The 17631-nt window shown below is 45.9% G+C and overlaps 1 protein-coding gene across 1 annotated transcript in view; it reads right to left on the bottom strand.

Moving 5' to 3' along the window:
- The window catches only part of Myo16 (myosin XVI), a 394847-nt gene that overhangs the window by 20405 nt on the left and 356811 nt on the right, over positions 1-17631 (bottom strand). Inside the window, 2 exon segments of the mRNA XM_052751634.1 lie at positions 4429-4520; positions 15745-15903. Coding sequence (XP_052607594.1) covers positions 4429-4520; positions 15745-15903 — 251 coding nt within the window.

Genomic DNA, 17631 nt, shown 5'->3' with positions numbered 1-17631 from the left:
TTGGGTCGATGTTCTATTGATCCCAGTCTGGTATTCCACCAGCGGTCTGTCAGGGGTGGACGAGGTATTTACGAAGGTTGCAGAAGCCGGCCTGCAATGCGTTTATCAAAAATCATCAATGATCTCCTATGATGGGTATTTGGATGTGGCTAACGCTCCCAATAACTTCGTACGTTCTTTGCAATACTAAGGAAATGTTTTGTGAAGTTTGGCCGGCTGTGTCAGTGTCCATGAAAATGAACGATAACAAAGCACACGGTATAACCACGGAGGGGAGGCTGAGGGCAATCACAGGGCCACGGAAAAGGTGCTGGTGCAAAGTGAGCATGGGAATGTAAATAAGACGATGGAAAGGAAAAAAAAAGAAACATCTTCCCTCACGGTGTCCAGTGTGGACCCATCAGCAGTGTGTAGGAGGCGTGCTCAAGCCCAGGGTGCCCACCTGACTCTTGGTGAAATTCATCCCCTCTGCCACCATCCTGTCTGCACACCCCCAGGTTGTGCTCTGGGGATCTACACCTGCTGGTTGGCTTCTTGGGACAGAGTCTGGGCCCTCTGCTTTGGTCATGGGCACACTCACTGTTGGAGGAGGAGGAACAGGAGTGGGAGATGGGAGGAGTGAGGAAGGAGGAGGGCAAGGAGGAGGGAGGGGGAGGAAGGGGAAAGATAATTATTCTGGGATGGACACACCAGCACTGCACTCACTGCTGAGTCTTTCTCCCCAGCTTTGACTTCTAAGAGACCAAATCATGCCAAGTAGCACAAACTTTGAAGAAAATTATTCAAATCTCATAAAATGTACGTAGATAAATGTCATATTACTCCTGAAAATGATGCCTAATCCCCAAATAAGCCTGCAATGCCTCTCTAACCTAAAAAAAAAAAAATCTATCTGTGCATCTACAAGATCCTCCAAAAACTAATGTGTGCAATTCATTACTGGTGTTATTCATGCCTAGGGCTTTGCAAATATTCTACTGTGACTTGTTACCGGACACACTGACATAGCAACACACTGACACACTGACATGCAGGGGCTCTATGGGACTGCGGAGGACCGCACCCCAGTTTCTGTCCTCTGCACCTGCTTTACTGAAAGTTAGCTTCCCTTGCTCACGTGTAAAGGCACTGCATTTTACAAGTGAATAAAAAGCTACTGTGAAAGACAATGTATCATTTATCTCGAGGAAAAGAACAGCCACTGTTCCCAGAGGCTCTGATACTGTTGAAAGTTTATATTAAGAACAGGTAAGGGTCAGGGAAGATAGCTCAGGGGCTAAAACATTCTCCTTGCAAGCAAAAGAACCTGAGTTCAAATCCCCTAGATCCGTAAGAAAATACCGGGCACTGTGACACTTGTCCTCAGAACTCTGGGGACAAACAGACAGACAGATACCTGGGACTTGCTGGCCCAGCACCAAGGTGGATGGCACCCAAGGAAAGAAAGACGCCGAAGGTGTTCTCTGATCTCCACATTCATGTGCACACACGCATGAACGCACATGCACTGGAAAGGACTGGAAGAACAGATCAGGTGTGGAATGCACGCTTTCCATCAACACACAGGGTTCAACACTTAGCACCAAACAGAATAAACTTAGTGACTTTGTACGCCTAGCGTAAAGAAGACACATTTGAAAATAAATGGATTTCACGGCTGGTAACAATGAACTTAGTTTGCAGGCATGAGAAATGAACTCTGGGCTTCGTCAGCCAGCGGGGCTATTTGGGAAAGCAGAAGGCCAGGAAGTCTGAAGAAAAGGCTGGGCAGGTGGACAGTGGACTTCTGACTAACATCCCTCTGCTGCCCCCCAGAAGTCCTTGAAAACGGCTGCATATGCCTACATCCCATGTGTTTTAGGTCTTTTGCTTCACCGTCTATGGTAGACAGTAACTCAATGCCCTCACATGTGCTTGCCTTACGGTGGGAGCAGAGAAAGGAGGGGGTGAGCATCTTTCTTATGGCTCATCAAAGTAGACAAGGGATGTTATTGCAGGGCCAGTACCTAACAAACAAGATCACGACTGTCCACTGAGGTCTTCAGACCAAAGGTTCAAGTGCATGGAGAGGCAAGACAGTGCCCCACTGCCCTTTCACAGTTTACCCTAAACTCCTTTTAGAAGCAGGCTATGTGGTCTTAACTTGGCATCTGACCCTTGGCAAGTGATCCACTCTCTGTCTTCTTAATAGCACATTTTATCTTTATTATTATTATTATCACTGGTGACACTAATTACAGAAACACAGGCATCTGCAGTCAGGGATTCCGGTGGTGGTTCCCTTTAATCTCACTGCTGTAGGACCAGCAAGTTAAGCACTGGTTTTATGCAATTCCTATGGAATTGTTCTGGCAGAAGATCTAAAAGGTGGCCTGTCTTGCTGTGTCCATACTTCCTCTATAAATGTCAGGGAAGAGATAAATCCTGGGGACATGGGGCGGTTAAACCCCAGTGTCCCATAACTCACAGCTTCTTGGCAAGTGAGGAATCTGCTGCTACCTTTGAGTGCCTACAGTCAGCACAGCCAAAAAGGAGCGTGGGCTTCCATGTTTGGGGAACCAGGGTGAGGTGACTGGGTACTTCTTCCAGGGAAGGGGTTCACATTTAAAACAGCCTCTTTGAAAACTGGAGATGCAGACAATTCCCCAAACCTTTCCCAATGTTCTCTGTCTCTTAGCTAACCCCCTGAATGAACAGGAACATCCAGAGGCCTCACTTTCAGGAACCAGCTTCCGACCAGCTCCTTGCTCCAGGAACACAGTGTAGGAGCTGAGAGAGGGCAGGGCAGGCAGCTTCTCCCTGTGTGTAACAGAGGAGTCAACTAGAGCCCAGCGGTGGTGGCGCACGCCTTTAATCCCAGCACTCGGGAGGCAGAGCCAGGTGGGTCCCTGTGAGTTCGAGGCCAGCCTGGTCTACAGAGTGAGATCCAGGAAAGGCACCAAAGCTACACAGAGCTTTGTTTTGTCTCAAAAACAAAACAAAAACAAGAACAACAAACAAACAAACAAAAGCAGAGGAGTCAGCTCTGACACAGGCAGCCCCGGTTCAGGGCAGGGACTGCTGGGCATCTGCAGGCCTTGCAGAGTAAAGCAGGTGCGTCTCTCAGGAACACAGGCGAGACTAGGACTATTTATTATCCCCACCAATCAGCATTTTCTTCTCATTCCAGTACCGATAGATCAGTACAAGTGATTTCCGCAGATTGCCCACTGTAGAGATTTATTTCTAAGATTAAAATTATTGATTTTTTTTTCCGCACCACCTCATCAGTGTTACTTAGAAAAATCTCAGCTCATAATGTGGCTGTGCCTACACGGCATCCAATATGTCTATGAAAGCTAACCTCGCTGGAGACGAGACTACTTCATCCTAGATTCCTTTGCATTCTGAAGCCGCGAGTGTTCTACGTTCTCCTGAATGATCTTTACTTTGGTGCAGCTTCCAAGGTCAAATGGTGAACATGAACGTGCAATCATGACGTACACACAGGATTTTTTTTTTTAAATTTAAACATGTTCTTACGATAAGCAGTGTCTTGCATATGTGTGTGTGTGTGTGTGTGTGTGTGTGTGTGTGTGTGTGTATGAGTGTCTGAGTGCATGTGTTTATATGAGTGTGTGCATGTGTGTGTAAAGGTGTCCGTAGACACACGTGTGTGCAGATGCATATGCACGCTTGTGTGCAATGAGGAAGGGGTAGACAGCGCTCAGCCCTCAGTGCCGTCCCTCAGGAGATGTTAAGTCCGTTTTTTGAGACAGGGTCTCACACTGGCCAAGAAAGCAAGGCTGGCTGGCTAGCAAGCCCCAGGGACCTGCCTCTCTCTGCCATCCTTGCAGTGAAGTTCAAGGATGTGCCACAGCATCCAGCTTCCCCCCGGGCCCTGGACGTCTAATTTGAGTCCCCCTGCTTGCACAAGCAAGCACTTTATTGACAGCACCATCTCGGAAGCCCCGCGCACAGTATCTTAAATGAAGCTGATTATGCAGAACTCGGAGGTTCTGAGAATGAACAGCAGGCCTCAGGACCTCAGGGCATCTGGACGTCATTTCCAGGTCCCTGTCATTGCAAGCTTCTCCTGTAACCCGGGCCAAGTGCAGAGAACGCCATCACTGTCAGAAGGTTTCCTAGCATCGCGGCCACCATCCAGTGATTGTAACGTGACGCAGCAGAATGGTGTCTGCAACACTCTACCACAAACATGTCAGCTTTGAGCTGTCTGGGGCAGTGCTCTTTCTCCCAAACAAGCAGAAAATTGTAGAGAGCTGAGGTGGAAAAGAGAGAGGAGTGTTCAGACAAAGGGCCATAGATGGAGGTGAGAACAACCTGAGTTCTCAGTCCAGGCGGGAGACCGGTGGTCACGACTCAGTGGCTGTCTGCCATGGTTTAATTCCACTCCTTGCTGCATGGAGGAGTACACGGTGTCCTTACCTGGGTGGTGTGACTCTCCCGAGGTCTCTGAAATGATGAGGTCCCCATGCCACTCAGACACAGCCTTGAGCATCCATCATCCTCAGGTAAACCTGTGGAGACCAGTACAGAGCTGTCGTGAGGTTGTGTCTCCTTGTCAAAAGAAAAAAAAAAAAACCCTCCGTACTTAGTTAATAAACAGACACTGTAATACTCCTTGCACTAACGTGTTTGACAATGGCAGATATCCATTGAATATTAAAATTTGCAGCACGATGGGAATACCTCAAGCTCCTGAAGTTTCAGTAAACAAAAGAGGAGACACATTGCCAGAGAGACAATGACAGCCAGCCAGTCTGAGCGGTGCAGATGTGACTTCAGGAGCGGGGAGAGGGCTTTCCTAGAGCCTGGAAACCACTTAAAGATCCTCTAGGAAGAAGCACAAGGCGGGTGCTGGTTCCCACACGCAGGATGATGATGAAAGTTCGGATTTCATTTGTGGGGCAGCATGGAGGAAAAGCAGGGACTGAAGAAACATGAGACAGAAGCACACCTGGGTGCCATGGAAACTATGACTGCGCTCCTTTTGTTTGCAAAGGTGGGGTGGTTGTGTGGGGGGGGTTAGAACTGGCCAATCACAACCTACCAGCTCCTAGACAACCACTAAGTCCAAGTGACCTCTGGGAAGCACACACGGCCTCCCCCAAAGGACGCAGACATCCTGTGAGGCAGCAGGCGATTTTCTTCATTACCCTGCACAGCAGAGGCCTGTCTGACCCTTAGCATTTGGCCTGTATAATTCTCTGTTCTAAACCTGTCCTGTGCATCACAAACAGTAGCATCCCTGGCCTGTACTCACTGGCGCACCCTGACTCGTGGCAATCAAAATGATTTTAGACATTATTAAATGCACCCTGGGGACGGATCTGTCCCCTACAGTGACTGAGAGCCATCACGATGGAGGTGGCATGCACTGCCCCAAGTGACTTGATTAATAAACATGAACAGATAAAAAGAGAAATCACTGCCCAATGGAATGAATTCAACCAAGAGAACTTTAAACACCGAAGCAATTACTCATCTCCTCTGGAAACATAATTAACTAGCACAGTTTAATTGATTAAACATATACATGATTCCTAAATTAAAAATCATTAGGAAATCACTGTGCATTTTTCCAATTACAGGAGTGCGTCAGTTCCTTGGGGGGAGTCTGAATCCAATCAACGTGAGATGGGCCAGTCTGCCTTCTTGGTAAATACACACATGCCTTGGTGTAAAAAACTTCTGTCAATGTTTTCCACAGCAATTTCCTCTAACATGAAACATTCCATTCTGGAGGGAAGCTCCTTAAGACTCAGAAAGTTCTGGAGAGAGACTAATTAAGACTCAGGAAGACAGCAACTCACTAATCCCAGGAAGTCCCTGAAACTGACTGATTTCACAAGGCTACCCATCTCCAAGGTTATATAAGCATGGGAAGGACTGCTAAGGAGAGGAGACCCGCTAATCTGTTGAGTAGCTTGCAGATCATGCAGAGAGCTCCCGAGTTCCAATTTTGATGGGGTGGGTTTTCAGAGGTGTAGCTGTCTATGAGCAGTACCTGCTCCTGTAAGTAACCTCAATAAACTCTTTGGTTTGTTAACTTGGATTTTGGTGGTATTACTTCATTCTGTCATTGGTTCAGTTTTCTATCTGAGGTGAGTTAGATGCTTGTTCACATCTCCCCAGAAAGTGTTACAAACCTATCAGGACAGGGTCGATTATGGGTAAATACTACCCCACCACTGAGGGCCTGTGGTGATGAAGACTGGGTCCTCATCATGAGCAATGGTGATCACCAGCAGGACAGGAAGAGGGCGTATTAAACACAGGTAGTGATATGTTGTCCCATCCAATTGTGTGGCATAATTAAGAGCTTAGATAGGTGCATAGGAACCTGCAGGTCTAAGACAAGTCACCACCTGGAGAAAGACTCCTGGTCAAAGGACATGAGGGGTGAGGGATGGGGACAGAGGTACAGAGGGCCAAGTTCAAGGCAGGGCGTGTGTCCAGTTTGTCTGGCTTCCTCGTAACTTCTGTTGTTGTGATAAAATAACCCCACAGAAGCAACGTCAGAAAGTATTTCATCTCACAGTTCCAGGAAGGCACAGTCCATCATGGTGGGGAAGGCATGAGGGCAGAAGGAGGAAGCTCACTGGTCAGATTGAGTCCACAGGCAGGAAGCAGAGGATGAACAGAAAGTGACACTGGTCTATAGAGTCTCTAGTGATCCACTTCCTCCAGTGAGGCTCCAACTTCTAAAAGTCCCCAAACCATCCCACCAGCTGGGATCACGTGTCCAAACCTGTGAGCCTCTCTGTGGATGTTTCACCTTCCAGCCACAGCACTCAGTGTCTTGAAGACATAGGGCACCAAAGGCAGAGAATGTGTGACCCATCTTTCAAAAAAGTAACAATTTATAAATTAGAAGTCTGACTCTTGGTATCAAAAGGGAAAAACCAGTTTAGACCATGATCACAGAGCCAGAATCAAGGCAGTAGCATAGTGCACTTTCCAGAGAGTCGATGGATAAAATGAAGAAATATTTGTTAGCGTTCTCTGAACACAGTGCAGAGAAATATAGTGGAGAAGAGAGAAAGAGCCCCGCTGGTGAGGATCCCACAGCTTCATGGGCCAACACTTAATTAGAAAGCATCAGAAGGGACTCAGGGCTGGGGAGAGTACAGGAAGGGCCTCTGTGCAGGGAGAAGTGGAGTCCCACCTGCGAGATAGTGAAGGCACACATGGAGGACATCTGCCCACATGCCCCTGAGGAGTCAGGGCAGAGGTATCTCTGCCTCTGGGGAAAGTGGGTCAGAGAGGTTTATTCAAGTGAACGCACACATGCACCCAGCAGAGAATGTGGATTTTGTACATGGATGTGTCTTAGCTGTGAGCACTATTTAGTGAGTCACAGTGAAGCGAATATCAAGTAGAGATTCCAGACCGTCTTTTTTATAGATAGATGGGAAGTACGGAACATAAAATGTAGGTATTGTTGGGTGGGGTTTGAAGGAAGTAGGGGTTTACCCTGATGGGAGGGGTCCAAGAAAGCTTTCTACTGGGACAAGCTGGGAAGAAGACCATAATAAAGTGAACTGGGAACAGCAGGCCCAGCTGAAAACAGAGACAAGATAGGCCAGGAGGCCCAAGGTTGCACAAGGAACAGCCCATAAAATGGCATGTCCATCTCAGAGAACTGGAGAATGTACTGGAAGGTGAAGCTAGTCAGATATTAGAGGGCTTTGAGAGCATTTTGTGGGGATGTGACAATGTTTTGCAGGCAACTGGTGACACTATAGACTTCTAAGAGATGACAATGTTTTAAGAAAGTCCTGCATGAAAAGGCATTTGGCACCTGCTGAGGACATGATAGGCATGGGATCTGTGGCAGGGCTCAGCAGTGAGGGACAGAGGGTACAGACCAGGGTGGGTGTATTTGCAGAGGTGGGGGCTGGTGAGGACTTAGGTGGGTAAGCAGGGGAGCTTGACAGAAAAGGGGTAAGAGTAGGGTAGGAAGGAGCCATGTCCCCCAAGAGACACCTGGGCCAGAGAAGGTCTTTGTAGCTGTGGCCAGCAGTGGGGGAACTTCAGTTCTGCCAGAATATCACAAGAGGGGAGCCAGAGGTGCTAGGCAGCAGCTAGGAACCTGGCATGTAAAGGAGGTTAAGTGTGTGTGTGTGTGTGTGTGTGTGTACAAAATAATATTTTATTGATTATTTGAGAATTTTATACAAGATGGTTTGATCATATTCTCCCTTCCTCCCTCAGCTCCAGATCTAACCTCCTTCCCTACCCCACCCAGTTTCATGATTTCACGTGTGTTCATTCTCTCCCCGGAGTGTGGCCCTAATAAAAGGAGCCACACCATTAAATAAAACTGACTCTCCCTTTCCCAGCAACTATGAAATGGCAATAGCTCCTCAGCTAGGGATGGGACTTTGTGCCCACCTCCCCTCTGAATGCTGGGATTCTGTCGGGCTTGGACTGTGTAGGTCTTGTGTGTGCTGTTGCAATGGCTGTGGGTTCATATGTGTGACTGTCCTCTGTGTCCAGACAATACTCTCTCCTTGAAGCCATCTAAGGTCTCTGGTCTAACAGTCTTTATGTACCAGCCTAGACAGGTCACAGGCCTTAGGGGAGAATTCTGCTAAAGAAACGTTGAAACTACTCAACGACACATTGCTATACCCACAGATGAGTGCATCACTCGTTCCTCTTGAGAGAAGCTTCTTCTTACATGAGACGGTCGTTATCACAGATACCCATAGCTGGACAAGGTACAGATAATGGGAAACTACGGTGTCCAGCCCTAAACTGGACATCTACATTACATCCCTTCCTCCCAAGGTTCAGGGATCTTCATAGAAATAATACCCTTCTAAGACAAACTATCTAAAACTGTTACCAAAGTCACAAACCACGCTGGGAGAAAAGAGATTAAAAGCTCTACTTATGAACATGAAAATGAATATATACTTAAAATGTCACAAACTAAAACAAAAACGTAAGACCAATATAAAATACTGAAGTACATTAAATAAAAGTCTCACTATCTTTAAAACCTCCACAAATAAAAATGAAGGACCTACAATTAATATTTTTTTGGGGAAAGATGGACATAGAACATACATAGAAAACTGATGAGAAATGGCGTCAGTGACCAGAAGGCAATAAACCGCTCATTTTCATCCAACAGTTCGAGAAAATGTGTGTCTGACCACAAGAGCTTAACTGATTTTGCCTCTCAAAATAGCAAAGGTGGAGAAACTATCGTAGGAACTTTGGATTTATGTAGAGAGAGTGTGACTGGAGACCTGACAGCCATTCTCGAACTCTAGAACTGTGCATGCTTCCGTCTCTTCCAATCTGTTTCTGCTCACTTTGGGCCAGACATGGCGGGCCCTTAGATGTGAATAGGTCACTCCAGACTGTTTCGAGTGTTGCAGACTGAGTGGCCCAGGAAATCAATTCGTCACCATGCTCCTCATCTACTTCACATATAACTTCTCCATGCAGACTTAGAAAACCTCTAAGATCTGGGGAATGGGTACTGTCGACTGAACACTAACTGGGCTGGCCCTGCCCTACAAGGTCCCCCACAGAAGTTCTGACATAGCCATTTGCATCTCTCCCTTTTAAGGTTGAGAAAATTGGGAAGTGAAAAGTTAAGTACCGTGGCCATGGTTGGGGTGCTATCCTATCAGATCTGAGGTCTGGATACTGGCAAGATGATCCCTTAAGCCCCCAGAAAGCCAGCCAGCCACTGGAGGAAATGACAGAGCATAACCCTAGCCCATTGGTTTTCAACCCGCAGTTCCCAACACCAGTAAGAGAACTTTGATTACACAAGGTCCAAATTAGAGATGCTTTGACATGGCTTCAAAATGTCTCTGTTCATGAAGAGTGGGACAGGGCTTAGCAGGTAAGGCCCCTCCTGATTCTCAACAAAGACAAATGCAATGCCCTTCCATTTGTGAAGTGGAGGGATGCTTCCTTCTCTTGGTCCTGAGACTAGAATCAGACAGCACCGTGAGCTCCAAAGACTCTGTCCAGCTTCAAAAATAAAGTTGGAGACTGTAGACTGACACATAATTGATGGGACCCTAGTCTAGGCTCCCTGTCCTGGAGGGATGACTGACGGAAACTATACTCTGTTACCCCTAGGTCTGTGTGACTTGGTTCTGACGACCCCCAGCTCAAGACAAAGGAGACAGTGTAGAGATTCTGGGTTCTGTTGTGAGATCCGCAGTCCTTCCCCGCATCCAGCCTTTGTTGACAAAGAAAACCCAGCCTGCACACAGAGAGTGAATATAATGCATGTAAAAAGAAGAGAGATAAATGTAAGCTCAAATGTAACGACTCCATTCTTAATTGCCATTTTTCCTGATGCTCAGCAATAAAATGCATATTCATTGAGCAGCAAGAAAGAAAATCATACTGATCATAAAATGTCCTAGTTGGAACTTTTTTTATATCTCTACTTTGCCACAAAATAAACATCTTTATATTTACAATATTTTTGTTTGATATAGCTGAAGTGTTCTCACACTAAAGGCGGCTCCCGAATGCAATGATAAATAACCACAAGTCCAGGGAATAATTAAATACACAAAAAAAGTATCCAAGTCTGTGTTCACATCAGCAAAAGGATGGCAATTAAAGTAAGTGATCGCTATAATTAGCCGCACATAACTGTATTTCAGCAAATGAGCAAACATAATTATTTCTGGGAAACAGAGGTAGCATGCAGATCCTGGCACTCCAAAGAAATCATTTCCTAGAAAATAGTGCTATTTTTGACTCATTCAGAACTTTAAATTATTTTAAATATTTACTTGCTTCTGGTGCCTTTATTTAGAACGGACATTGACTGTATACTATGGGCACAGGCATGATAAATCCGTATCAAAATTCATCCCCCCCCAGGAGCTGGAGAGATGGCTCAGTGGTTAAGAACACTTGCTGCTCTTCCAGAGGACCTGAGTTCAGTTCTCAGCATCCACAACTTGTGAATAGATACTGTTGACTGAACACTAACTCTAGGCTAGGCCCATCTTGCTAGGTTCCCGGTAAAAGTCCTGGTATAGCCTTGCATCACACCCTTTGAAGAGGAGAAAATTAGAAGGTGAAAGGTTAAGTACCACCCCATGGTTAGATATTATTGCCTTGGGTATGGGGTTTGTAGCTGGGCAGGATGACACCATACTGGACGGAATAGTGTTTCAGGGGGACTGAGGCCCTCTTCTGGCCTCCACAGATACTTTTACACAGGTGGCACACACACACACACACACACACACACACACACACACACACACATACACACACACACACACTTGTGTGCACATGCACACACACATACATCAAAGAAAATAAAATAATCAAATCAAATCAAATCTTGTTCTCTCCTCTAGAGGTACCATGGTCAAGTGCAAGTCACAGGCTCCCTGTGTGGAAATTGCTCAGCCCTGTCACACTAAGGACTGGATTTTTCTTGCTGTCTGCCTAGCACTCACTGGTTCATTTGCAAGCTGTACCCTTGCTTCATCAGGCAGACGCTTGCTGAGGGTCCAACACACAGGCCCTGGAACTGGGTATTTTAATAGTCCCAGGAAAATATCATGGACCAGAAACTCACAGTGCTTGTAGGTTCATCAACTTCAACCTGTTAAAATTCTTTGGGAGACTTGAGTCATCTGTATTGGATTTAACTAAGACCATTTTCCAAGTTGTAGCTTTTCCTTTTTTACAATGTTTTTGATAAAACACAAATGAATGAAATATTTGTCTAGAGGGAAGTTGCCTTCCTCTCTCCTCTAATTTATTTGTTGATTGAAATGTAGCCTTGTAAGGACTGTAAAGTCAAGAACATGGTGATCTCCTTAGGGACTCAGGTGCTCTCTGAGACAGAGGGGACTCGGTGCTCCCTCTCCTGGGAGACTCTTTTGGGAGTCTATTAAATTAGTTCTTCAACAATTTCACACATGTATATGAATTCTGGCCACTCTCTCTTCCTACCCAATCTTACCTCTCTCTTATCCTAACACCTCACCCCTCTTCCCCACTTGTCTTTTTCCCAGATTCATGACTTTTTGCTGTTTTTTGACCCTTCATTTTCACCAGGGCCATCTGTGTGACTATGGGGCTGGGACCACCTATTGGAGCCTGGTGGAGGAGTGAGCAGTGGGCACACTGTAGCCAAAGACTCTCCTTTCCCTGCATCTACCCACAGACTATCCTTAGGACTTCTGGTGGGCCCTGCTGGTCCCCTAGAATTCTGAAAGATGTGTGGGCATAAAGTTCAGCCTTCACTTACATTTCCTATGTGCAGACAAGGCTAGACTCCATCGAGCATGGCTATGCCTGAATTGTCTCTGATTCAAAGTTTACTTGATTATGTTCTGTTTATGAACAGAGTAGGACCCTCAGCTTGTTAAATGTGTGGAAATGATTTTCTCCTAATAAATGGTTTTTCCCCCCATTTCTTTGGGTCTAACACTTCTCTGTCCCAGTGAAAACCCCTTTTCCCCCTGTACTTTTTTTTTTCCCTATAACTTTCACTGCTTTACATTTGGCATTTAGATCTAGAAGTTTCCTTGTGGGAAGAGGTTCAATTACACATTCCATTAATTTACTATTTATAGACTGCTTAGCTTCCTTTCTTCTACAGTTTTGATAGAAATGTGTGTGTCTATGTAAATTTCCAAGTTCGGCACAAGTTTGTTCATATTCCCCTTGAGTTCCCCGGTGATTTCTGCAGGCTGGGAGGAATGCCCCTTCCTACATCTAGAATCTGCTCTCTGGGCCCCTGTAGCTGACGACTGTTGTAAGATGTTTACCGGCTCTAGACGTGTGTTCAAGGTAACGTTCTTGAGAGAGTCAGTTCATGCTTCCTAGTCTCTGTACTTTGGAGAGCACGCGTTTGTCTTTAGTTGTCTTTTTTTTCTGCTCCCCTGGTGTTTGCTTTTGTTGTTTCTAGGGTCTTGACTTTTTCAGCACATGTACACAGAGCATGTGCTTCAGGCATTTATTCCCAGCCATGAAGACATTAGCCGCATCCCAGCCCTGTGAGTTTCCGTAGGCTCCTGTTATGTGAGCTTTGATTAGAATGTTTTCATTTTCAGTTTAGATTAGGATCTGTTTATCAAATGCACTGATTATTTGGAGATGTGATTTTTTTAAAAATTTTTTTAACAAAGGTTGATGATTTCGGTTTGCTACAGGGGTGGGAGGTTCAGCCTTTGCAGACGCCTTGTTCTTCCACAGAGCTGCTCACCTACCCCTCTGCGTACACCTGAATTACCCCAGATTGGTCACTGGCTTGCTTCCTGACTTTTCTCACTTAGCTGGATGTGTTTGTGTCGCCCACGCTGGTGCGCACAGGCTCGGATCCCTCTTAGCAATATCACAGATGTGTGTTTAGTAAGATTGCCCAATGCTCAGGGAGCGTGCTCTGGGCACTCAGCTCTAAGAAATCCCTTCCATGGAGTGTGGCTCGATTAATAACTCACTTCCAACGCACAGAACTCGGCTGAGTGCTGCTGTGCTGCCCACGGTTGTGGAAAAGCTATGGCTTCCATCCTGGAAGCTCTTACTGAGACCGATGGCCCTTGGGGATGAGTCCCCTGCAGCCTTGCGAAGCTGGCCTTTGGGAAGGCCGGTGTGTAAAGACTTGGGTGTGAACTTTCTGATGTCCGTCCATGTCATTGAGTGATCTTAGATGTGAATCATCCTCCAGTCAAGATTTAAGGTGACCATAAACAGCTTTCCTGACAGCTTGACTGCTAAGCTGTGAGGAACCTTAGTAAGCTGTGTCCAGCCTCCAGACCCTTTGCAGATCTGAAATCATCCGTTTGCTGCATTAACTCTCTAACTTTGGGAGGGTAACCTCTCCCATAACGATGGATAATGAGACATCTGGTCACTCGTTGAAGGGCGCTGAATTGATTTTCAGCTCTGTGGGTTACGAATCGAGTGCACAGAAGCACCTGCTGTAAGTGTTTGTATCCACACTGCTCATGACCGGGGTCTCTGCAGAGTTTGCTGGGCTCTGTAACCGACTCCCAAGTCAGATCCACACCAGGATAATTTCACAAGGGCTGGGAAGTCAGCAAATATTTCTACATTTAATCACTCCCTCTTTCCCTAGAACCCTAGCAACCTTTCCCACGGTGTAGGGCTGACACCTACATCGTTTTCTAGAACTCATATTCCCCTCCTAGAATCTGATGTGTTTAGCTGTAGAGATGGTCTGCCTACCATCTGGTTAAATTTCATGTCATCTGGTACAGGGCTTTGTTTTAGTGACGTGCGTTTTGTTTTCAGCTCCTGTTGGACGGTTGATGTCCCATTCCGCAGGACTTTCCTCCTTTTGTCCATGTCCTTTAAGGCAGGTGTCTCTCTGCTTGGACCTTTAAAGCTCTCATGGGCAAACTGCAATTGCCAGTTCTGCCTCTGATTTTTCCACCCAAGTTTTTGTGCTCGTGTGTCTCGTTAATCTTGATTGTGTGCTGGGCTTTGCATCTAAAAAAGGGTTTGTAATAATATTAAAAGGCCTAAGAAATTTTTGTTGTCCTTGGGAACAGATTTCTATATGTTTTTCCCAGGGGCCTATGAATGCTACAATCCCAGTTCAACTTGGGGGTTCCAATGAGCCTCAGCTAACTCATGGCCCTGGTTCTGGTACAAGTGACTCTGTGATGGGTGCTTCAAAGCCCCACCCCCTCCATGGCCTCAGTGAGCCCTGAACTTAGTCTGTGTGCCCAGAACCATAGGGCTATCAGAGAAGCAGGCTTTTCCAGTGTCCCCAGTGCATATGGGAGGACAGTCCAGGACCCAGACTGCCTTGCTAGACTAGCATGGCCGTCACAGTTAATCTTGATTGTCAACCTGAACGGGTTTCGAATCACTTGGGATGATATTTATAGAGATATTTAACTGAGGAAGGATGGTATCCCTGAATGTGGGTGGGACCCTGCTCTGGGTTCTTGTACTAAGGAGAAATAATGAAGCCAGCCGAGCACCAGCAGCCATCTCTCTCTTCGATGTTGGCTGCCGGAGCAATGGAACCAGCTACCTCAGCTTCCACCACCAGTACCTTTTATGCACAGTGGGCTGTATCCTCTCAAACCATGGGCCAGCACACCTTTCTCTCCTTAATCAGGCTTTTGTCAGCACAAACAATAAGCACCGAGGCCTCTGGTCCCCACCTTGGATCCTTCCCAACAGGTGATTGTCCCATTGGGTCCCTAGCTCCTTTTGTCAGAGTAAACAGAGATGTTTTGTCAGTTTCTCCCAGGCATTCTCAGGAAAGAACAGCCGGATTTTCCCATCAGCCACTACTAAATCCATATCAGAGAAAACGTCTGTTTATGTTGACTTGGTTGTGGCAGCCCAGCCAGTTTCTAAGGGATATAGATTCACTCCATAACCAGTCTGTCATCTGCAGCCCCTCAATATTATTTTCCTTTGCATGTCTTAGCTGTGTGAAAACATTTAATTCAGCAATGTTGGTTGAACATTCTTGCTCTTCCCAGCACAAGATGTGTCTTACTGGTCCCTACAGGTCGACACCCCATCAAAACTCTGCAAAGTCATCAAATAGTGAGTTCAGCTCTCCCCATTCGACCTCAGAGGTAGGATGCTGACAGTGTCACCCATGGTGGACCTTTACAGTTTCCATTCTTGCTCCAGTTATCAAGCCTACGTCATCTTTCTGAGACGCACGTTTCCCCCAATGTAGATGTAGCTTAAGACTTTGACCCCCTGACTCTCTAGGTTAGAGGGGCTCACCGTTTGTGACAGAATTTCCATTTTCAGCTGTGACGGCACTAGACAGAGAGCTGGATAGTTGAGTCCCATGGTTATTTGCATTTCTGTCTTGAGTCTCTGAAGCCATTTCTGATGAGCTGGGATCATCCTGGCTAGTCAGGTTCATATTAGTTTCAAAACCTAAAATAGATTTTAGAAAAGATTATTCTTGTCTGGTAAAGTTTATTGCAAATTTGAGTAGACCAGGAGAAGAGACTAATTAAACATTAATCATACTTAAATGCTCCAAAATCCTTAATGAAATCTGTAGCCTAGACAGCAGTAAATAAAAGTTGTTACAATACCCTTAAATACAAGCTGGGGGAAGTAACTTATAATTTGCTATTTCCAAACAACCTATGCCAAGTTTCTGGTATGTATCCAAGATCTTGTTATAACATTTCCAATGCTGAACAGGTAATGGATTTTTGTGCCCAAACCATTTACATGTGATATGACAAGCTTACAGTTCTGAAAAAAAAATGCATGTTGAGCAAGATCATAAAACTTGTACTAGCTGTTGCAATTTGGGACACTAAACTTCAAACACACTAAAATGCATTTTCTATACTAGAATATACATATATGTATATATATATATATGTATATTATACACACACACACACTCACACACACTTAGGAGCATGTAATGTGTGTCTCACACCAAGTGTTCTGAGATGTGTGAAAACAGAAGCCATTGTCCAATTCTAAGGGGGGAAAGGGGGACTGTGGAAGCTGTGTGGTGTTCATAAAGGAAGATTTGACATGTTCAAGAGCATGTGACAATGTATCCTCAACACAGGCTCCCTGTGACTGTCACATGGTGCTCGGGGAGAGCTGGAGGGCTCAGAGGTCAGCTGCTGTCCCTCACCCCTTTGGTATCAGTGGCTCCATATTGTGCTTCTCTACGTCACCTGCCACCTGATTCAGTTTCCCTCTGAGGCACGGCAGGTGCACCCGGGATAAGTTCTTGCTTTCCTAGGATCTTCAGTGTCTCTGTGACCTCTCAGGATGTGTTTGAACCTTACTGAGTGTATTGTGTGTGTCTGTTATTTCTTGTCAGTGTTTTGTGGATCCTAACTGTCCTGGAAGAGGAGCCTCTAGTGTTTGGTGCTAACAGGTCATTAAAAATAGATGAGAAATATCATTTGCAATTTTGTACTTTGATTGTAAGAGCTGGGTATTGTCGCTGTTGACCCCAGTGATTCAGACCCCAAAGAAACAGAAATGCTAGCCTTATTTTGTGGGAAGTGAGTCCTGGAGCTGCAGAAACACACAGCAGACCTTAAGTACAGATATGTGAGTACTGTACAGTTATTTTTACCACCAAAAACATGTTATCTGTTTCTTCCTAAACTTTTAGAGTGGACGGCATTGGGAGAAGAAAGGAGGAGGCAGGGAGAGAACAGAGAGAAGGAAGGAAGGAAGAGAGGAAAGGAAGAAAGGAAGGAAGAGAGAAAGAGGAATGAAGGGAGGAAGGAAGGAAGAGAGGGAAGAAGAGAGGGAAAAAGAAAGGGAGGAAGAAAGGGAGAAAGAGAGGGAGGAAGGAAGGCAGGTAAGCCAGTTTAGCTCCCAAAGTCTGGGCCTGGTAATCACGTGGCGCTGCAGGCAAAGACTTTACCACAGTGCTCCATCTGGACCCATGCTTCAGTGCTAGCCACATGCACACCCTGTGCCCACAGCATGCTTCCCACACATCTACCTGTGGCTCACTACTACCTAACCAGGACCTGGGCCAGGTCACCCAAGGCTTCTCAGATAGTCTTCTCTGCTCAGAAAGAAAGATTTAGAGGTAGGAATTGTTGACTGGACAGAATAAAGGGAAAATGATTAGAACTTCATACGCCCAACCTTGACTCACCAAAGCCA

This window comes from Peromyscus californicus, unplaced genomic scaffold (genome assembly GCF_007827085.1).
Source record: "Peromyscus californicus insignis strain IS unplaced genomic scaffold, ASM782708v3 Scaffold_23__1_contigs__length_62951481, whole genome shotgun sequence".
NCBI classification, from domain to species: Eukaryota; Metazoa; Chordata; class Mammalia; order Rodentia; family Cricetidae; genus Peromyscus; species Peromyscus californicus.
This window is presented reverse-complemented; position numbering and strand designations above follow the sequence as displayed.